At 43.2% G+C, this 21,354-nt stretch overlaps 3 protein-coding genes across 3 annotated transcripts in view; 1 reads left to right on the top strand and 2 right to left on the bottom strand.

Moving 5' to 3' along the window:
* Pcyox1 (prenylcysteine oxidase 1) overlaps nucleotides 1-3,591 on the top strand; it is an 11,166-nt gene extending 7,575 nt beyond the window's left edge. Inside the window, exons 4-6 of the mRNA XM_005385617.2 lie at nucleotides 555-766; nucleotides 1,087-1,239; nucleotides 2,582-3,591. Of these exons, the coding sequence (XP_005385674.1) occupies nucleotides 555-766; nucleotides 1,087-1,239; nucleotides 2,582-3,240 (1,024 nt within the window). The 3' untranslated portion in view covers nucleotides 3,241-3,591. The remainder of the gene's footprint in view (nucleotides 1-554; nucleotides 767-1,086; nucleotides 1,240-2,581) is intronic.
* A 3,034-nt stretch (nucleotides 3,592-6,625) lies between these two features.
* Nucleotides 6,626-14,028, bottom strand: Snrpg (small nuclear ribonucleoprotein polypeptide G). The gene is made up of 4 exons (XM_005385616.2): nucleotides 13,888-14,028; nucleotides 11,576-11,598; nucleotides 9,222-9,346; nucleotides 6,626-6,795 (listed from the first exon to the last, which is right to left on the bottom strand). The coding sequence occupies exons 1-4, from the start codon at nucleotides 13,917-13,919 to the stop codon at nucleotides 6,745-6,747; spliced, it is 231 nt and encodes a 76-aa protein (XP_005385673.1). The 5' UTR covers nucleotides 13,920-14,028; the 3' UTR covers nucleotides 6,626-6,744.
* Nucleotides 14,029-16,991: 2,963 nt separating this feature from the next.
* On the bottom strand, nucleotides 16,992-21,082 carry Fam136a (family with sequence similarity 136, member A). Its single transcript, XM_005385615.1, has 3 exons — nucleotides 20,940-21,082; nucleotides 20,211-20,351; nucleotides 16,992-17,390 (listed from the first exon to the last, which is right to left on the bottom strand). The coding sequence occupies exons 1-3, from the start codon at nucleotides 21,024-21,026 to the stop codon at nucleotides 17,202-17,204; spliced, it is 417 nt and encodes a 138-aa protein (XP_005385672.1). The 5' UTR covers nucleotides 21,027-21,082; the 3' UTR covers nucleotides 16,992-17,201.
* Between the last annotated feature and the right edge of the window lie 272 nt (nucleotides 21,083-21,354).

Here is a 21,354-nt window from a genome sequence, read left to right as displayed (position 1 = left end):
TGCTGTACAGTCTCACATTGGCAAACTTGTGCAAGTGGTAGTGATATACTGCATTTCCATTGTGTACAGTATGGTATTCATCTGCTGCTGAAATTCGTACTGTGTTTTATTTTGATTTAATATTCTTTTAATATGTTTGAATTAACATTTTAAATTTTTTTATATTTAAAAACTTTTAGGCAAAAATAATTAAAATCGTAAATATTATAGTACCTGTATACCACAAAATCCTGTGATGTAGTGAAAACTGCACGATATAGAATTAGGTATATTTTTTTAAAAAACCTGTGATACAGTGAAGCTGCAATAAGTGAACCATGATATAGCGAGGGGCGACTGTAATGAATCAGAATAAGACACCCATTCTTTAAAGGTGCTCCAAGAGACATCACGTGAAAGGAGAAAAGAAAGAATACTGCAGAAAACAGTAGACTTCCAGAAAGGGGCGGCGGGGGGGCAAGGGAGAGCCTGGAGCTTACGATGATCTTTCCCTTTTTTCTGTATCCCCTTCCCCTATCTCGGTGTTTAACGGCCATTTCTCTTCTTTTCAATAGGATCTACCGCTACCAATCTCATGACTATGCCTTCAGCAGTGTAGAAAAATTGCTACATGCTGTAGGAGGGGATGACTTCCTTGGACTGCTTAACCACACGCTTCGTGAAACCTTGCAGAAAGCAGGCTTCTCTGAGAAATTCCTCAATGAAATGGTTGCTCCTATCATGAAGGTCAATTACGGCCAAAGCATAGACCTCAGTGCCTTTGTGGGTGAGCCAGGCAAAGTACTATCACGGACATGGTCTCAAAAAAGGACATAGCTGATGATCCAGTGGCTCCTGACTAGGCCAGAGGTTGGGGAAGCCTGTCTTTCTCCAAACCTCAGACATTAATAGCCCTGTGTGTTTGTAGGTGTACATTGTTCAGGGGAAGGGTCCTTAGCATCCATTGGCTCTCACTGGGCAAGATTTTGGCCAAGGCATTTGGCAGTGTCTGGAGACATTTGGAGCAGAACTAACTGGGAAAGGCCAGTGGGGAGAGGGCCTCTTACAGAGTCAGAATTAAAACACATTTTTTTCTCCTGCTAACAGGGGCAGTGTCAATGGCCGGTGCTGATTCTGGCCTTTGGGCAGTAGAAGGTGGCAATAAAGTAGTTTGCTCACGGCTTCTGAAGGCTTCCAAAGGCAATCTTATATCTGGCTCAGTAATATTTATAGAGGAGAGAACAAGGACCAAGTTGACAGGTGAGTGTGCCTTCTTTTGTTCCGAATTACTACGGTAGAAAATGATTACTTACGAAAAAATCTTTCTTTCTGGAATCTCCTTCACTCCCAGGATGAGGTAACACTATATTGCATATGTTGTGCCATGTAGAAATATTTTCAAATGTGCCCAAGTACAGGGGCAGGACTCTTTGGATTTAAAAAATATCATCCACAAAAGTAAAAATTGCACATTTTGTACGTATTGAAACTCTGGATAGGGGGCTGGGGATATAGCTCAGTGGCATAAGTGCCTGCCTGGCAAGCACAAGTCCTGAGTTCAATTCTTGGTACCAAAAAAAAGTTATTAAAAAAAAAAAAGACTCTGGATAGGAAATTGTCCTCAGTGTAATAAAATTGCAAGGAAGTTATCTTTTTTTTAAAAATTTGCATTTATTGGCTGGGGATATAGCTCAGGAGCACAAGCACCTGCCTGGCAAGTGCAAGGTCCTGAGTTCGATTCCCAGTACAAAAAAAAAAAATAAAATTTGCATTTATTTTATGCTTAATTTATTCTCATGTTATAAGTTGTTGTTTCTTCAGCTTCTTTGAGGATGTCTTTTTCTTCTGTGCACTGTTTTCCTCTGGATTAGGAACCGTTTGTTCCTTTTCAGTTATGGTCAGCTCACTGTAGCAGGCGGAGCTCACGTATGGGCTAGTCTGGCTGTGAGATCTATAAATGACCTGGTGTATCTTGCGTGCATTTTTCACCTGGATATGTTCAATGACCAGAGAATATGTGTTTAAACACTTAAGTTCAGCATTACTGTCTGCATTTTCAAGCATGTGCAACAAACATTTATTACTCTTTTTGGGCCACTAGCCCTGCGTTTGGTCTGGGTACACCTACCAGCTCTACCATTGTAGCGGTGGAATGGCACACATTACTTCTTTAAAGTGACATCTTTCAGATACTGGTGGCCTCTTGGATATGCATACCCTCGATGGGCTGGGCACTGTCATGGGTATTCTTAACATGAATGTGGAGATTTGAGCCCTTGATTTGCATGATTTTGTGGCATTTTCTGGGTCAAAAGAGTAGTGCATTGTTTTTCACAGGCCACCTTAGGCCTCTTGCTTATAAGAAGAGGAAACAGTTACACATTTTGGTGTTTTTGAGACAGGGTCTTGCTGTGTAATTCAGGCTGGCATTAAACTTACTATGTAGCCCAGGCTGGCTGTGAACTAGTGGCAGTCCTGCTTCAGCCTCCCAAGTGCCGGATTACAGGTGGGAGCAGTCACACCTGGCAAGAATTATTTGTAAAAGGTATAAGAGACAATGTTAGAAACACTAAAGAAATACATACTTCCTTATTCCCACTAGGAAACCCCACAAAGATGTATGAAGTGGTCTACCAAACCGGATCTGAGACCCTTTCAGACTTCTATGACATCGTCTTGGTGGCCACTCCACTGAATCAAAATATGTCCAATATAACTTTCCTCAACTTTGATCCTCCAATTGAGGAATTTGATCAATTCTACAAACAAATAGTGACAACTCTTATCAAGGGAGAATTGAATTCAACGGTGTTTAGCTCTAGAGCCAAAGATAAGTTTGGGCTCTCTACAGTGTTGGTCACTGATAGTTCAGATTTGTTCATCAATAGCCTTGGGATTGTATCCCCTGTAAGAGAAGAGGAACATCCTCTACCATCAACAGCTGGAACATATGTGTGGAAGATATTTTCCCCAGATGTTCTTAGTAAAAGGCAGATTATGCAGTACTTTTTGTCATACGATTACGCAGTGAAGAAGACCTGGCATGCATATCCTTTGTATAAGCCCCCGCAGAAATGTCCCCCCATCATACTCCATGACCGCCTATATTATGTCAATGGGATAGAGTTTGCTGCGAGTGCCATGGAGATGAGTGCCGTGGCAGGCTACAATGCGGCTCTCCTCGCCTATCATCGTTGGAATGGGAATACAGACATGATTGACCAAGACGGCCTGTATGAAAAGCTTAAAACGGAGCTATGAAGTAACTGTCCCATTTTTCCCTCCTGATTCCCAGTGTGTATCACCGGCAAAAAATTCCTGAATCTCAGCAGAGAGGATTGTGAATCAGATACTTAGCCATTATCATCATTTAATGAAGTAACCCTTATGGGTCATAAGCAAATGCAAGGTTCAGTGGATAACTTGCACTTAGGTCATCTCCAGAATTTCTTACCTGCTCTTTCAGTATCCATGAGCAATGTTTCCCAAACTTGTCTAATCATAGCCATCACCTGGAACTTGTTAAAACACATAGGCCCACGCCTGTAATCTCAGCACTCAGGAGGCTGAGGTAGGAGGATCACAGAAAGTTCGAGGCCAGCCTGGGCTACATAGTGAGTTCAGGACCAACCTGAACTACCTAGTGAGACCCTGTCTCAAAAACAAATACAAAAAAATCCAACATGTGGATTCTCAAGTTTCTCTTTTGAGATTCTGATTCAGTAGGTTTGGAAGTGAAGCCCTCGAGTTTGATCAGAATTGTAGAGCTGTTCAAGATGAACTCTTGAAGAATTTGAAGACATCTTAGGGACTGGCTCATTTGAGCTTCACGTTTGGATATGATCCTTATTGAGATAAAGCTACTTTGGAAGTTGGTATTTTGAGGCTGGCTGTCAGCAGTGTGCACCCTTTTGACCCACATGTACCTTTGGTTTTTCCTGGACTTTCAGAATGGTATCCTCTCATTGCTCTGTCACCGTTTTTTTAGGGGCAAAATTCAGAAGTCTTACGAGTAAAATCTGAAGGTTTTATACAAAGATCTCTAGGAAAACGGAAAGCAGATATGGGCTAATGAATTAAGAAATTGACATTCTAATATTAAGCCTTCCCTTGAGGAGCTTTAAAAATTACAGATAGGCCCACACAACCAGAGATTGGGAGTTAATGGGTTGAGGATATGAACGTGGCATTGTAGCTTTCTCAGCTTCCTAATGTGCAGCCAGAATTAAGAGACTCTTGGATATGGGGGTGGGGAAGTATCTGCAAGGGGCTTTTAGTGCCTTAGAAGTCCTAAGAAACCCAAACCATTATGAAAGCAGATGTTTCACAAGGAACAATTCTCAGGGAGAACTTTCACAGTAACCTTGGTAAGAAGCACGGACAGTCTAAATAGCAGAGGCAACTTCTTTAACCTGAGAGTAGTTGGCACTAGAACAGAATAGTCATGATACCAAACTCGGTTAAATCCAGGCTTTGTTCGGAGTGCTAAATACATCAGTTACTCTAGCACGCTAGGTTAGAAGGTGGTTGCTGACATCAAACTTGCTTGCATACTGGAATGAAGGGAAGGACTCAGAGCTTCCCTTATGCAGCCAAACTTGAGAAAACTAGTTCTATGTTTGCCGTAAAAGGTCATGATTGTCTGTCATAGTACTGGTACAAAGAACAAGTAAATCTTGTGAGTTCTGACAATAACTGCAACAAGGTTAACATGCACTGTCACTTAAAGATTCCTTCATCAGATTATGTCAGTAGCTACTTTAGGAAAATCGTGTAAGAGGACACTGACCCTTAATAAGAATTTCTTCCCTGCTCCAGTTGTGACTATTACATAATATACTGATAAAACTGCCAAGATATATTTGATATAGAGGCAGGAAGTAAACTAATGGTTTATCAGAGGGTTAGCTCTTTTCTAGTTTTAGCAAGTGTGTGAAGAGGTATTTATATATTTTTTTCCTTTTGTGGTTTTAATGAGGACAGTTTGTAGAGACTGCAATGCTGTTACATATACTGCAGTAGTCCCTCTTCTCTGAGGGGGGATATGTTCCAGTACCCCAGTGGTTGGCTGAAACTGGATAGTACAGACTCCCATATATATTATGTTTCTCTGTGTACATACACACTCATGAGAAAGTTTATTTATAAATTAGGCACAGAGATGAACAGTATCTAATCATAACAAAAACCACAGTACAAGGTATTTAATTTTTACGGTTTCTGGCATTTTGTGTTAAATATTTTTAGACCATGGTTGCTTTTGGTAACTGAAGCTATGGGAAGCCAAACTGTAGGTAGGGAGGACTACTGCAAATATTGGTAAATACTAACGAAATGATTTAATTTCTACCACTGACATTTGTTTTGCAGTGGGATATGTTTTTACTTATAAAAGCACCAACTTAAAAGTGTTGCTTGTCTTACATCAAACCTATTAGAATTCAGTTTTCCAATAGGGTATCTGAAATTGCTTTCCTAAAGTCAAAACAGGTTATGAGTCATTAGACATATTAGGTATTTTCAATCTAACTACAGTATTAAAAGTACTTAAAAAAAACAGGGGAGAATAATATTAGCACCTTCTATTCCAGGCATACTTGGTAGCTGTACTATAATTGCAGCATTAAAGAACAATTTTATGAAAGGAAAAATACTCTGAAGGTTTGCTATTCCAGACCAGTCCTCTCTTTTTACAGAAGAGGCAGGTAACAGTGATGCAGGGGCTGAGCGGAAGCCAACTCTACTTGTTCTAAATGAGCTGAGTATGCATCCGCGTTACTTGGAATGATTGTTAAAACATTGCTGGGTCCCACCCTGGGATTTGTTACTTGACAGATCATAGTAGCATACAGAAACTTGCATTTCGGGACAGGGCTGTAGCTCAGTGGCAAAGTGCCTGCCTGGCAAGTCGGAGGTCCTGAGTTTGATTTCGGTACCCGTCCCCGCAAAAAACCCTTGCATTTCTACAAAGTTCCCAGGTGATGCTACTATTCTAAGAACCACACTTGGACAGCCTCGTCTAAAAAGCAACATCTGTGAAGATTTAGAGATGCTGAAGAATGGAAGGATAAAAATGTACTGGACTTAACATGAAGTCTCCTTATTGTGATTAGCTTGATTTGTGTTTTGTTGTAACCATTTTCTATGAAGAGGAAACACCATTCCTTGTTGTAAAAGAACCTTATAAGCTCACCTGTGTATACACCATTTTCCAGTTTTAAACTGATCAGGGATTTGCAGGGTCTTGCCGGATCACAAAAAGGACGGACAGGCTTTCAGGCATTTGCTTAGGTTAGGCTCATATCACAGCCATGTGTAATATATCTCTCATCTGAGCTTCTGAGCCAAAAACAATCCATGAACTGTTGGCTACATTCTCAATACTCTACTTGGTCACAATGTGCTGTAATGTGTTTCTCTGAAATCCTGTTTCTAACTCTTGAAAAATTCCCCCAAGTGATTGTGTTAACAATAAACAACTGTGTCATTACTTCTGCGTTTCACTCTGTTGCAGTACCTTTTTTCTGTGCTGGGGATCAAATGGAGTGGTACTCAGTTTGAAACCTTTGAAATCAGTCTACCCAAAAAAACTCATTTTAGAAAGAGCTCATATTCTACTTATGTACTCAGAACATCTGAGGAAGCATTTCTGACTATTACAAAAGTTTATTTAACAAAAATTTTAATATGAAAATGTATATGAACCAATTTTCAGTCAGTGAAAAGCGCTTTGAAGGGGAGCATGGATATCTGCTGAATAGTCGTTTAAACTCGTTCCAGGGCTTCCAACATGATGATACTATTTCCTCGTATTACCTAGGAAAAAGAAAAATAAATTGATAGATGTATCAGTGATTACACCATTTTCAGCAAATCATTGATTCTTTAGTATTACACGACAGTTTGCAAGGCTTTTTTCAAACCATATGCACACCAAATATATAGTTTAATCACAATGGGAGCCACTACTTCCTTTACAAGAGATACACATCTATGCTGAAGGCCAGTAATTAACTTTGAGATGCTGAATCACTGTGACTTGTTTTGCCTTTTAAATGGCAGGACTCAAATGAACATGTTTACCCTGTCCTTGGCAGCTCTGAAAACTGATGGGAAAAATAGGTACAGTAGAAAATACCAATTTAGAAGTGTAAGATCATTTGGGGAATAAACCAGGATGGGAGCTGTATAAAGCAGGCCACATGACATTGTAACTGGGCCTAGGAAATTGGGTACACTTTGGTCAAGCTGGCAAACTAGACAGAACTAAGGGGAAGACAAAGCATAAAGAATCTAATTTTAATTCAGTGAAAAAGTCATAACGGGAAGTATAAAGCAAAGGTAGGTGGCACCCCACCTTACAAGACTTCCAATACCAATCAGTGTCGGAAGCATCATGAGACCAACGATTTGCTAGTTAAATACTACATTTGGGGGAAAGGCAGTAACTGTCCTGGCAACAAAAAGAATCTAAGAGTTTGAATGAGATGGTACTTAAGAGGTAGGAAGAGTTATGAACAAGGGCCTAAGGAGCACAGTGCTTGGCTTGGTAGATAAGCTGTAAGTGAAAATAAACGGGGACACCCTGAGAATGCAGGTGAGATGGCTAGTACTGAATTAACAAGGAGAAAAATAAGTGAACCTGGAAGGCATGGGGACTGGGAACAGCAGATCCCTGATGAACTGTACATCACAATTATCTAGGTAGTGCAGGACACAAGGGGGAGAACAGGGGATAATTTGAAATGTTTATTAGAAATAAAGGCATTCTGAATAAGACTCAAATGGAGCTATACTTGTAGCCAACTACGGTAAAAGCAGCTAGAACCTGTCTTTTTCTCCCCTCGCTGCAGGTAGCTTTGGTCTTGGTCTCTCTCTCTCTCTCTCTCTCTCACACACACACACACACACACACACACACACACACACACACGCACGTGATGAGTCTGTGTCGTAAAATCTCAAGTTCTACCCTACACCTCCTGAGTAAGAACCTGCAGATTAACAAGATAACATGGGAGACTTACATACATGTTAAAGCCTGCAAACTATGACTAATAATGGTCTGACTATGGGGCCTCTCTTATAGAATACCGTAAAGCTCAAAATGATTTCCAATTACTGGATGTGGTGGCACAAGCCTGTAATCTCAGGACTCAGAAGGGTGAGGCAGGAGAATCTCCATGAGTTCATGGAAAGCCTAAACTACAGTGAGACTTCACTTTACAAACTCAATTCTCTCATAATTCTGGTCCCAAACCACATCAAATTTCCACATAAGGTCAACACTGAACCAAACCAGTGAATTTGATTTGGTTCTTATCCAACTTGGGTTTGTGACCTGAATGGTGGAAAGAATCAAGTTTGTGAACCAAGGTCCCACTTTACATAGTGAGACCCTTTCACAAACAAATATAAGTAAAAATGATTTCCAAAAGTGATTTTCAAGCCCTAAGACCTTAGAAGCTTCTGAATAATTGAGATCTTACCTACAAGTCACAGGACTATGATGACAGCTAAATGACTGTTTTCCTATTGTTTTTTTCTTTTTTGGTACCAGAAATCGAACTCAGGACCTTGCACTTGCCAGGCAGGCACTTGTGCCACTGACCTATATCCCCAGCCCAACAGCTAAATGACTGTTAAACTAACCTTACCTGTTCCTTTTTTTTTTTTTTTTGGTACTGGGAATCAAACTCAGAACCTCATGCTTGCCAGGCAGGTGCTGTGCCATGAGCTCCCTCTGTTACTTGCTTTTTATGGATAATTTTTTTTTGGTTTTGGTTTTTCTCTGGTACCAGGAACTGAACTCACGACCTTGTGCTTGCCAGGCAGGTGCTTTGCCGCTGAGCTAAATCCCCAGCCCCTGGATAATTCCAAGTTGTTTTGGTGGACGAGGTTTCATGTGTGTGTATTTGGGTTTTTAAAAAATTATTTTAGCCAGGCACAGTGGCGCACACCTGCAGTCCCAGCACTCAGGACGCTGAGGCAGGAGGATCCTTGGGAGTTCCAGACCTTCTGGGCTATGAAGTGAACTCAAGGCCAGCCTCAATAGTGAGACTCTCTCTCAAAAAGATTAAAAAAAAAAAAAAAATTATTAGTATATGTGTAGTATATAGTATATAATGTTTACATTTCTTATGACTGACTCCCAATTTAACCCAAGAATTTCATACAAGGGAAGTTAACATACATTCTTAAAGAAAAATGAAATCTCTAAGAAAAGTCTTATCTTCACTTACCACCATTCCAATATTGTTCTGTTGCCCACTAGTTGCCATCTCCACACATTCATCTATCACAAGATTCATAAAGGGATCAAACCCTCGCAATATTCCTTGGACATGTCTGCCACCATTTAATTTCACTGTAAAAGGGGAAAAAAACTGTAATAAAACCATCCTATCAATTATCAGCCCTTCATTACAAATCTGATGGGAGAGACTGCCATGGTGGCACATGCCTGTAATCCCAGAACTCAGGAGGCTGAGGTAGGAGGATCGTTTTGTGTTTTTCAGGCCAGCCTGGGCTACAAAGTGAGTTCAAGACCAGCCTGAGCTGCATAGTGAGACCCTGTCTCAAAGACAAAAACCAAAACAAAACAAAATAAAAAAAGTCAGATGGGATAAGTAAAACAGTTGCAGAGGTCAGTAACATGGACGGTAAAAGAATTTACCAACATATGGCTGGGTGTGACGATGTATGCTTGTAATCTCAACCCTCCTGAGTGGGGCTCAGTGTAGTTTGAGGCCAGCCTGAACTACCAAGAACCAAAAGAATTTACCAAGATAGAAACAGGGTCAAGGGGCCGGGGGATGCGGTTCAGTACAGTGGCAACTGCCTGGCAAGCACGAGGTTCTGAGTTCGATTCCTAGTTTCAAAAAACCCCTCAAAAACCAAAAACAAACCAACGAAAAAGTGGTCAAAGGAAAGTTTAAGAGGTATGCATGAAAAGAGCAGGGACAGTGCTGTTTTAAATAGAGAAGCACAGGATGGAAGGAGGAAGTGGCCTGGACCCAAAAACATGAAAGGTTAGGGAGGATAAGATAGGGCTGAGTGCTGGATCCTTTGGGCTGCCAATGTGTATTATCCTTATGATACGGTGCCAGAGATGTACAGTGATATTAAGTCACATTTTTACAGAAGGGAAAAATTTTTTTCCTATTTTTTTTTTTTGGAGACAGGATCTCACTGTGTCATTGAGGCTGGTCTTGAACTTCCTACGTAGCTGAGGCTGGCCTCAAACGTGTGGCACTCCTCCTGCCTAAGCCTCCCAAATGCTGGGATTGTAGGTGTGTACCACCATACTCAGCTCTGCTGCAGGTTTCTGAAGCTCATTTTGAAGCACAGTACAGTGATACCTTGGTTCATAAATTTAATTCTTTTCATGATTCTGATTATAAACTGAATTGGAAGAGAACCAAATCAAGTTTCCACATAAGGTTAACATTGAACCTAACCTTTGAATTTGATGTAGTTCTCTTCCAATTCAGTTTGGCACGAGAACTGTGGAAAGAATTAAATTTGTGAACTGAGGTACCACTATATGTGACCCTGGTGTAAAGACGGAGTGGCTGAGTACAGCCCAAAGTAACCTGTCTTGGTTGCTTAACACTTCACAACATTTACTTCACATTTTATTTATTTGGTTCCTTTTTTTTTTTTTTTTTTGGTCTTTTTGAGACAGGGTCTCCCTCTGCAGTTCAGGCTGGCCCTGAGCTCACTTTGTAGCCCAGGCTGGTCTCAAACTCCCAATGATCCTCCTGCCTCAGCCTCCTGAGTGCTGGGATTACAGGCGTGCACTACCACGCCTGACAATTATTTGGTTTCTTCAGATAGAGTTTCATTATGTATTCAGGTTGGCCTTGAACTCACCATGTAACCCAGTTGGTCTCAAATTCTCTGTGATCCTTTTGCCTCACCCTCTTGAGTGTTAGGATTACAGGTGTGTGCCATCACACCTCACACTTCAACATTTTAATTTATAAGCACCTTATAAAGTAGTACATACTTTATACATGAAAACAAGTTGAAAGCAATGACTCAAGATTTCATAGCTACTAACTATGGCAGAGCTGAGATTCAAACTAAAGGTTTCTTAATTCTAAGTCCCTTGCTTTTGTCCCGGGGATCAAACTCAGGACCTTGCGCTTGCCAGGCAGGTGCTTGTGCCGCTGAACTATCTCCCCGGCCCAAATCCCTTGCTTTTTAATCCCAATGTATTTCAAGTACTGCATGAGTTAGGTTTTTAAGTTAGGTTGAACAAATTTTTTTTCTATATATTTCCAAGATATAAAGGTTAAGTCCTTCCTGTCTAAGCCTTTTGTGGCTTGTTTAAAGGAAAAAAAGGCTGATACAGCTCCAAATATTACAACATAGGAAACTCCTATTAATTTTCTCAAAGTGGGAGAGGGCCTATATGACATAATCCCAAATTTTAAGTGCTGTTGGAATTAGGTAAGGAAAGCTGTCTAGTTACAACTTTGATAAGCCTGCTTATACTCAATGGATGTGAATCACAGGGTGCACTTTAAATTTGTATAAAGTGATTCCAAATGCTACATACTGCCCAAGATACAAGAGAAAACAAACTTACATGATAACTTCTTGTCCATGAATCTGGAAAAGCAAAAGGAGTAAAAATTATACATCTGACTTATTTTATACAATTGGAATATGAAATTTAAAATAATAAAAACTGCATTGTAAAGAGTTAGGGAATAACAAAATATCTAAATTAGATATTATACAAAGCAATATAATCTGGGATGGGACAAGATAATAAAAACAGTATGTTTAAACTGTATAATTTTCATTAAATTCTTTTTACTCGTGAACTATGAAAAAAACTTATTGTTAAGGTCAGGCATGGTGGCGCACACCTGTAATCCTAGTACTCGGGAGGCTGAGGCAGGAGGATCGTTGAGAGTTCCAGACCAGCCTGGCTACAAAGTGAGCTCAAGGCCAACCTGAAGTGCAAAGCAAGACCCTGTCTCAAAAAGACAAAAACCAAAAAAAAAAAAAAAAAAAAAACAAAAAACCAAAAAAAAAGTTACCATTGTTTAATACTGTGTTGTTTTGCCTCATTGACTTAATTTTCAATGATTGGTTCTATGACTAAATATAATAGAAAAACAAAGACTTGGTTATATTTTGGTTATTTTCAAAACAGCAATCAAACAAGTATCTAATTCAATTGGTACTTAACTTCATATTTGTGATAGTGTTGCTTAATATTAATACTTAATACTAAAGCATTAAGTTTAAGTTTTCAGGATGGTTCTAAAACCCATCTTAGCAAACTACGTAGTTTGAAACTTTGGACAATGTGAATTAAACAAGACTATCCCATCTTATTAGGACAGAATGAGAACATTAAGCCATATCAAATCAATGTTTATCTCTTCCAGTTACAAGCTAGAAAATATGAAATTTTTTTCTTTCTTTCTTTTTCTTTTTTTTTAGAGGACAGGGTCTGGCTATGTTTAGGCTGGCCTTTTTTTTGTCTTTTTGATACAGGGTCTCCCTATGCAGTTCAGGCTGGCCTTGAGCTCACTTTGTAGCCCAGGCTAGTCTCCAACTCACAACGATCCTCCTGCCTCAGCTTCTCCAGTGCTGGGATTACAGGCATGTGCCACCATGCCCAGGAAGGCTGGCCTTGAACTTGTGGTGATCCTCTCGCCTCAGCCTCTCTAGTGCTGGGACTACAGGTGTGCACCCCCAGGCCTGGCTGGAAAAGTCAACTTTAATGCACAGAGCATCATGGGCAAATTCAAGACAAGGATAACAGAGAACCCAGCCGCGTTAGTGGCACACACCTGTAATCCCTGCTACTTGGGAAGATGAGAGGCCCTGGATTCAGTCCCCAATGCCGAAGAAAGACATAGGAGCTGGGCACAGTGGTCCATGCCTACATTCCCAGCTAGCTGGTGGCCTCAGGCAGAAAGAGCTCCTCGTACAATCCCACTGCTACACGCCAAGTTCCAGTGCTATATGGTGTACAGACATAACTACTAGTAGACACGGAACATGTTCAGTCAAGAACGTTTCAGGAGGCCAAGGCTTCAAACTGGGTTTCATGTACAGGAAGGTTATCCTATTGTTTGATGATGCTGGGTCAACACGAGCCTTCCCTGATTGGGACAATGAATGTTCTTAAAGTTATCAGAACAAGGTATCACAGTACGTTAACATTTAACTTTAATTATAGGAACGCAAGAATGTACACATTTATTGAAACATCACATGATACCCCATTAATACATGGTAGTTATATACTGGTTAAAATTAATTTTCATTTTATTTTATTTTTTGGTACCGGGAATCGAACTCAGGACCTTACGCTAGCTAGGCAGGCGCTTGTGCCACTGCGCTATATCCCCGGCCCCTAATTTTCATTTTAAAAAGGTGCAAGAAAAGGAAATGGGCCAGCTATGCAGAAACACAGAGAAACAGCTACAAACACGTTCTCTATGGCTGCAGTGGCTTTTCGATTCCTTATATACTATCAAACACCTGCATTCCAGCAGTTCCGTAATTCCTTATGACGGTGACCCTCCAGCCCCTCGCTCAGAACACGATGTTATTCAGGAGGCTCACCAGAAGGGGGCATTGGCGCTCTTCAAAGAGGGAGGATGGTGTGAAGGGGACCCGGGCCGGGAACTCAAACGGGCCAAACGCAGGCGCCTTGGACGCCGAGCGGCCGGACAAGCGGCGCTACTCTAGTTTCGAACTCCGAAGCGTGCGCCCCCGGTCGGGGTCCCGGCGGGCTCAGAGAAGACACCAGGCGAAGGGGCCCACGGCGTTCGGCATGCACCCGCCAGATGAGCAGAGGGAAACGGAGAGAACCTGAGGGGCTCGGGGCACGCAGAGAAGCGGCCCTGGGCGAGGGCCTCACACACAACTTACTTTTTCAGCTCCGGAGGGTGAGCTTTGCTCATCTTGTATAACCCGCGGGCTCAGGGATCTTTGAAAGGGAACCAGCGGCCTCCGTCACGCTCCCGCGGTGAGCTCGGCGCTTTACGTCTGACGTCACCACACGTCGCCAGCCAATCGCTCGTGTGTAATAGTTACATTTCACCTCGCGATACTTAGGAGAAGCCAGGGCTTGTGGGAAATCCAGTTTCCGGTTCCGTCACCAGCGAGTGGCCCCGGAGGAGAGGCGGAGCTGCCTCCCTTGCATTTCCTTTGTGCAAACTGGGGGTTAACGGTACAGCGTCTGGGCACTGGGTGAAGCTGGCTAGTCCTTTGTGTTTGTGGATTTTTAAAAATACAGTATATGCATAATGAAAATGAGCTCTGGTGTGGTAGATATATATATATATAATTTATATTTGCATATGTCCGCTCACAAACGTTTTGTTAACTCCCAAATTAATGACCTTTCTGCTCCAGAAGAAAGGGACTGGGCCTAGATCCAGGAATTTGAAGAGCCCTGGAATGTATTTCCAACTGACGATCCTGCGATTCCTGTAATATTGCTTCCAGGACTCCACTTAATGTCCCATTGTCCTTGTATATAAAATGTGAGGCGCAGCATATACGTAATTTCTAATGAGTACTGATTTTCCAAGTCAAGTGCACAAGTATAAGAAAGTGGGCTCCCACTTGTTTCTAGCTGTCATTCAAAATAGGAAAACCCATGGAGTATAGATTATTTAAATCAGAATAGAAGAATTTGCTGACAGTAAGTAGGGGGTGATTCTCCAAAATAAATTCGCAGTGTTCAACGTTGGCTATATGCGTGGGCGTGGTGGTGCAAACTTGTACATTTAGCTAGACCGTTTTATTTATTTATTTATTTTTTTGTACCGGGAATGGAACTCAGGACATTGCGCTTGCCAGACAGGCGCTGCTTGTGCCACTGAGCTATATCCCTGGCCCCTTAGACCCTGTTTTGAAGGTTAAAAAAACAAAAGAGCTGAGCGTGGTGATGGTGGTGGCGGCGCACGCCTGTAATCCCAGGACTGGGGAGGCTGAGGCAGGAGGATTGTTGTGAGCACAAGGCCAGCCTGAACTGCACGGTGAGACCCTGTCTCAAAAAGACAAAACACAAAACCAAATCAAAGGGAAATATGGGCCTGGGGATGTAGCTCTGCATAAGGCCCTTGGCTCAATCCCCAGTACTGTCAAAAAAACCCCAAAACCAAAAACAGAAGAAAAATCTCTAGGTATCAGCGATAATGAGCAAACACATCCATTTTGTATTCCTTTCTTGCTGAAGATCCTAGAGGCTGAATTTTTCTCTAAAGCGGCCACACTTCTGACACTTCTGTTTTGTTGCAACTAGAAACTTTGGATACTGAGTTTAGTTTTAGCTTCATAGTTTATTTACTTTTTTTTTTTTGAGAAAGGGTCTTATGTGTATGTAGTCCAGGCTGGCCTTGAACCCAGGATCTTCCTGCCTCAGCCTCCTCAGTGCTGGGATTACAGGCAAGCGTGAGCATACCCACTTGTGAGTTTCTTTAGTCTGAGACAGGGTAGTTCAGACTTTGTAGTTCAGACTGGTCTTGAACTATGTAGCCCAGGCTGGCCTTGAATTCATGGCAGTCCTCCTGCCTCAGCTTTCTGAGTGCTGGGATTACAGGTGTTCATCACCATGCTCAGCTGAGCTTCTTTTGTACATTACTGAACTTCAAGTCATAATACCCTACCCTTCCCTCAGTGCTCCCTATTTTAACAATCTAGTCCCGCATGTGAACTATAACATAACGAATTCCCACTCTTCTGGACATCTTCAGTTAATTGTAAACATAAAAAGAGATGGTACTGAGATGATTCACTACCCAAACAAAAGAAATACAATAGTGAGGAGACAATGAAATTTTTATTGTGAGACCAAACCACAAGGAAAATATATCACAGCCTTGATACAGCAACAGAGGCTGTATTACCATTTCAAGTAATAAACTGGTAAAAAGGTAACACATCCCTTATCAAAAGATAAGATGCCATGCTGGGGCCAGAACAAGGCCCCAGGCAAAAATGGATTTCGTAAAGGAGTCACAGCTCAAACTGCTTAATTTTTGACCTTGTTGCCAGGGGATTATCTCAGTAAGGCGCTGTTAATTCAGGAGGCTAAGAAAATAATGCTGGGTTTAGGCTTTTGTTCCATCTGTTCTATAAAAACCATTTTCTTCAAGTTCAATAGTTCACAAAACTCTTCACTAGCCAAGAGTTCCCATTTCGCTGATTATTAGACTCAAAACCCTTTAACCTGCAGGGGGAAAGTGTCACTGCAAGATTGTACTGGTAACTGCGCAAAAAGCCCGAGGGCCCATCAGCCAGTAAAGGAAGCGCTGCTTTCCACATAGCGTGTGACACTGACTCTCATTTTTGCAATTGTCTCCAGGTTGAAAGACACAGTGTAAGAATTTCAAGACATGCACACCCATGTCTTTTTTTGTTTGTTTGTTTTTTTTCTGGTACTAGGAATTGAACTCACGACCTTGCGCTTGCCAGGCAGGCGCTGTGCCGCTGAGCTAAATCCCCAGCCCCCACACCCATGTCTTGATGGCTAGGAAAGGATATACACAAAGAACCTCTCAAGAGTTCTTATCCATCTCCCTCTCATTTTAAATCCACTTCATGCCCTTGCATATAAAAAAAACAAGCAAAATGAAGCTATCCCCACCCGTCTTGCTATGCAGTACAGGCTGGCTTTGAATTTACTATGTAGTCCAGGCTGGCCTTGAACTCATGGCAATCCTCTTGCCTCAGCCTCCCAAATGTTGGGATTACAGGCATGTAAATTAGTTATCTGAATTTTGTTTTATGGCTTATACAAAATAATGTGGTGATACTTCTGGTAAACAGGAGGCTGGCTACAGAGCCACCTCTCCTGCAGCTCCGCCAGGTCACAGGCAGCTTGGAGGAACCTGCCAGCCTGCTAGTATCCGTGCATTAAGAGGACTCTGGTACCTTGGAGGGTTCTCAGTTGGTACGAGGGAGAGCGCTACTGCCAGGATAAGGTCTTGCTACATGACATTTAGGCTCTAAAACACTGTCTTATGCTATCTTTGACCCAAACTTTAGCACCAGTTTTTTTTTTTTCCATTTCACTTTCTAGCATCCAAACATAGAGGAACCAGGGTCCAGAGGCAAGTGAAATATGTCTTAAACTTGCTGTTATCCTTAGTTTCTTCATTCATGTATTTTACTTAAAAGACTAAGATTGCCATTCTTTTTAAATAGATTCCTGCCCTCAGCCACTGGCAAAGGCTTTATTTCGCAATAGATGAGAGAGACGCCTTCATCCTCTTGGTCATCGTTGGAATGAGGTTCATGTGTTCATCTACACACTTGGCCACACAACTGTCCAGCTGCTGTTTCACCTGAGGCTCCTTATTCCCTGCATCCATCGAATCTTTGGCTTTGTCGTTGCAATGCATTGTGCACCGGGCCAGGCGGTCCTGTGGCAAGAAGTGGGGAAGAGAAGGCTGAGAGGCTGGCTCTGCTCCCTGGGTGCTGACTGTGCACCAGGCCTCGGGCTACAGGCTTGATGTCTATTACCTTGTTCAGCTAAAGTGACGCAGAGCGCAAGGTTATCTTGGCTGACATGGAAGGGAGAGCTCAGAGAAACCATTGCTAAGCAGGGGGGTGAGCAAATAAACTGTACAGAACACTGGTCGCTAGGGAGAGGTTACTAAAGGTTACTGTCAGGCTTAGAGACACCTCCATTCCTTTGTGTTCTTTTGTAGTAGTGGGGACTGAATCCAGGGAGCAATGAGCTACATTCCCAGCCATTTTTTATTCTGAAACAGGGTTTTGCTAAGTTTGCTGAGCCAGGCCTCAAACTTGGGATCCTCCTGCTTCAGCTTCCCGAGTAGTTGGGATTACAGGTGCACACCACTATGCTTAGGCCTATCTTGATTCTTTAATGTCTGTTCTTGCTTCACAGAAACAGTTTAATTCAAATACAGTATATGTTGAGCATCTACTATGTGCCAGTCTTCTAATGTTCTGAATATGGCAATAAGTAAAACAGATAAAGTTCTTGCCTTCATAGGACTTACATTTCAGTGCAGGGATAAAATAAGTACCCGGAGAGGTTGAAGAAACAACTGGATATATAAATCTTGAATTTAGGAATAGGGTCTGGCCCAGAGATATGAATGTAAGAGTTGTCAGCATACGGATGATATGTATAGCTATGAAGAGATAAGCCCAAGCACAGCCTGCACCCTCCAGTGCTCAGATGCCGGAGAGAGGAAGAGTCAGCAAAGGAAGCCAAGAAAGACCGGCCAGCCAGGTGTGGTGGTGCACACCTGTAATCCTAGTGCTCTGGGAGGTGAGGGCAAGAGGATTTAGGATTCAGGATTGAGTTTGAGCCCAGGCTGGGCACTTAGTGAGTAAAAACAAAACAAAACAAAACAAACCAGCTGGGGACATTGTGCAGTGCAAAGGCCCTAGGTTCAATCTCCAGTATGGAGGGGGGGAAAAAAAGAGGAGCCAGAGAGGGAGATGGAAAAGCAGGGGTGTTCTGGTGGCAAAATGAAGAATAAAGTGACTCAAGGAGAAGATGCAGACAGATTAAGGTGAGGCCTGACCACTGACCAACAGCCCATGGAGGTACACTCACAACTACAAGACCCCACGGCACAGTGCAAGAGTGAAAGTCTGCCTGGAACAGACTGCAAAGAGAATGGAAGGAGAAAGTTGTAAGCCAAGAGTCAAGTTTTCAGAGACCCCATCCATAAAATTAGATGTCAGTGTGAACACAAACAGACCCTTTGGAGTTTCATGACCTTGGAGAAGCTTCTCCTCTATAACTTAGCAGAGTTTTGTATAGTGGAATGTAAAAATGTCCATTTTAGGGATAATGTTTTCATGCGAGTAGAATCTCAGGCTATGAAAGACTGGTTCAGAAGAGGGCACTTCTTTCAAATTCCACAGAAGTACACTTACAGCAGTGGTGCAAACCTATGACAAGCACATTACTTGTTTTTAAGACAAAAGATATTAATGCATGAGTTGTTTTTTTTCTAAACTGAAACCTCCATATTCAAGTTTAATTGCAGTGTTAGCACTTGGAGATAAATTTTTTTTTTTTATTAAGGACAGGGTCTCGCTATGTGGTAAGCTGGCCTTGAGCTCACTTTGTAGCCCAGCCTGGCCTTGAACTCACAACGATCCTCCTGTCTCAGCCTCCGGAGTGCTGGGATTACAAGTGTGTGCCACCACGCCCGGCTTTTTTTTTTTTAAATGAGAATTAAGCTCAGGTCCTGCTTGCCAGGCAGGTGCTGTGACACTGACCTGTATCCCCAACCCCCAAAGTGCGATTTGGACTGTAGTTGGGATACTCATCTCTAAATGGTTCACCATTCTGACTCAGAGGAAGGGAGTCAAGTGAAGTTATAGATACCTCACCTCTTGTTTCAGAGAGGGAAAAAGGGAGCTCTCAGCGTGTCAGGACACGGACTACTAAACTAACAATGCTTCATCTAAATCACTTCACCTTAGTGGCACAGGAACTGCTCTCTGAGTGTAGCAAGTAGGGACAGTCCTAGGGTGGGTGTATAAACCCACAAAATAATGGTAGGATCTTGCTCTAATCTGTTCCTTTTCTTTGTGGTGTTACTGGGAATGGAACCCAGGGCCTCTGCCCTGAGCTACATCTCCAATCCTTTTTATTTTGAGATGGTCTTGCTAAGCCAAGGTTGCCCAGGCTGAGTAGGAATTTACCATCTTCCTGCCTTAGCAGACCGTTGGATTACAGGCGCATGCCACCACACTCAGCTATGATCTGTACCTTCCTTTTAGACTTTCTTATTCCACTTTCCTGGTGATCCTGCTGTTTTAAAAATGAATTAATAGTCTGGAGATATAGCTCAGTGGCACAGCGCCTGCCTGGCAAGTGCAAGGTCCTGGGTTCGATTCAACAATTAATATGCACTTTAGGAAGTTTTATACTCTACAGTAGACATTGTATTTGGTGCTCAACATGACAAAATAACAAGAAGACGGTATAAAGGCTTTTTTACCCATGAACTTCCCTGGTCACTTACAGGGAACAATTACATCATTGTTTCTGTGGAAGTATATGATTCAACTTAACAGCGCTCAACTTGCAGGACTTCTTCCAGAATTTCAAACCCTGTGTTAGCCACAGGACTGTCACAAATGTTAACAGAACCAAGACCTGAAAGCCAGGAGTCATGAACAAAAGGCGTGTCCTCTCCCGGAGCAGGGCACATCAAGGACTAGAGATCTCTGGCTGAAATATTCCTCACCTGGAACTTTTCCAGCTCATTGGTCACCAAGGCCTGGGCCTGAGCCAGAGGCGCGTGGCAGCGCTCGATGCACTGGTGCACCTGCTGCATGGACGCCTGGCTGTCCTCACAGCAGCTGGCACTGCACCGGAACATAAGGCCCTGGGGAGGAAGCAGGGCAGAGCCTGGTTAGGGAGGAAAGTCTCCGAGGACAAAGATGACCACAAGGGTCAGAGGCCAAGCTTCTATTTGCGTCTCCCTTTCCACCTTTCACCGCTTAAAACAGGGCATCTTAAATCAAGATCGTAACACCACGCCAGGGAAAACTATCTTCTGCGCCTGGGAGTGTTTCAAGGTCTCCTTGCTGAGAGCGCGCCGGCACCCGCGGCGCCTAAGGCTGGGCGAGAGGGCAGGAAGGGGCGGGTCGCATGAAGGCGTGCTCTGAAAGCCCGGAGCCAAGTTCAGAGGCGGCGACCTGGTAATCTGCGCCGCCAGCGGGACGGCCGATCCATTAATCAGTGACTCGAGACTTGAGTTATAAAGGAAGCCCACAATCTAGTGAGGGGAGCAGGAGCAACACCCACAAAACATTTAGGGGATCCCAGCAGAACGGCCCGAGGCGGAGTTGGGGACCGCGGAGGCAGGAAAGACCCGGGGCGCCCGGCCCGCGTGCGGGAGGAGCGAGCGCGGCGGCCGACCGGGGCCTGGCACTCCGATCGTAGGGGGGTCCCGGCTCGGCCCGCCCGCTACCTGCATCTTCCGGATGTTCTCTCTCTCCACACTCTTCACCATGGAGTCCACCGCCTCCTGCACCCGGAGCTGCTGCAGCTCCGCCATAGCGACCCCGCGCTGCGCGACGCCGGCGCCACATGGCTTCGGCGCAGCCCCGCCCTCCGCCGCGGGCCCGCCCCCTTCGCCCGCGCTGCCCCCTGGCGGTCCAGCTGAGCTACTACATGCTCCCCCGCCTGAGCCCCACCATCCCACCTGAGGACTCTCTGGCTTCCTATCTCCCTCTTGTCCTCCCCTCCTTTGCTCCCTCCTCTGTCCCTTCCTTCGAGTTATTAACATATGTTTAATGTAATTAACATACAGATGAATGTCCGGATCGTGGGTGTGCAGCTTGAATTTTTCATAAGCCTTTGTCAGTCCCAGCCCCCCAAGTCCT

Source organism: Chinchilla lanigera, unplaced genomic scaffold (genome assembly GCF_000276665.1).
Source record: "Chinchilla lanigera isolate Chin_1 unplaced genomic scaffold, ChiLan1.0 scaffold00023, whole genome shotgun sequence".
Classification (NCBI taxonomy): domain Eukaryota; kingdom Metazoa; phylum Chordata; class Mammalia; order Rodentia; family Chinchillidae; genus Chinchilla; species Chinchilla lanigera.
Note: the sequence above shows the minus strand (reverse complement) of the source record. Positions and strands in the feature narration are given on the sequence as shown.

What these genes read in the sequence shown, in the direction of transcription:
- Snrpg (XM_005385616.2), bottom strand. Translation starts at nt 13,919, where the DNA reads ATGAGCAAAGCTCACCCTCCGGAGCTGAAAAA. An exon ending in CACCCTCCGGAGCTGAAAAA is followed by an intron (nt 11,599 to 13,887) that starts GTAAGTTGTGTG and finishes TTGCTTTTCCAG; the next exon opens with ATTCATGGACAAGAAGTTAT. An exon ending in CATGGACAAGAAGTTATCAT is followed by an intron (nt 9,347 to 11,575) that starts GTAAGTTTGTTT and finishes CCCCTTTTACAG; the next exon opens with TGAAATTAAATGGTGGCAGA.
- Fam136a (XM_005385615.1), bottom strand. Translation starts at nt 21,026, where the DNA reads ATGGCGGAGCTGCAGCAGCTCCGGGTGCAGGAGGCGGTGGACTCCATG. An exon ending in AGAACATCCGGAAGATGCAG is followed by an intron (nt 20,352 to 20,939) that starts GTAGCGGGCGGG and finishes CTTCCTCCCCAG; the next exon opens with GGCCTTATGTTCCGGTGCAG. An exon ending in ATGAGCTGGAAAAGTTCCAG is followed by an intron (nt 17,391 to 20,210) that starts GTGAGGAATATT and finishes TTCTTGCCACAG; the next exon opens with GACCGCCTGGCCCGGTGCAC.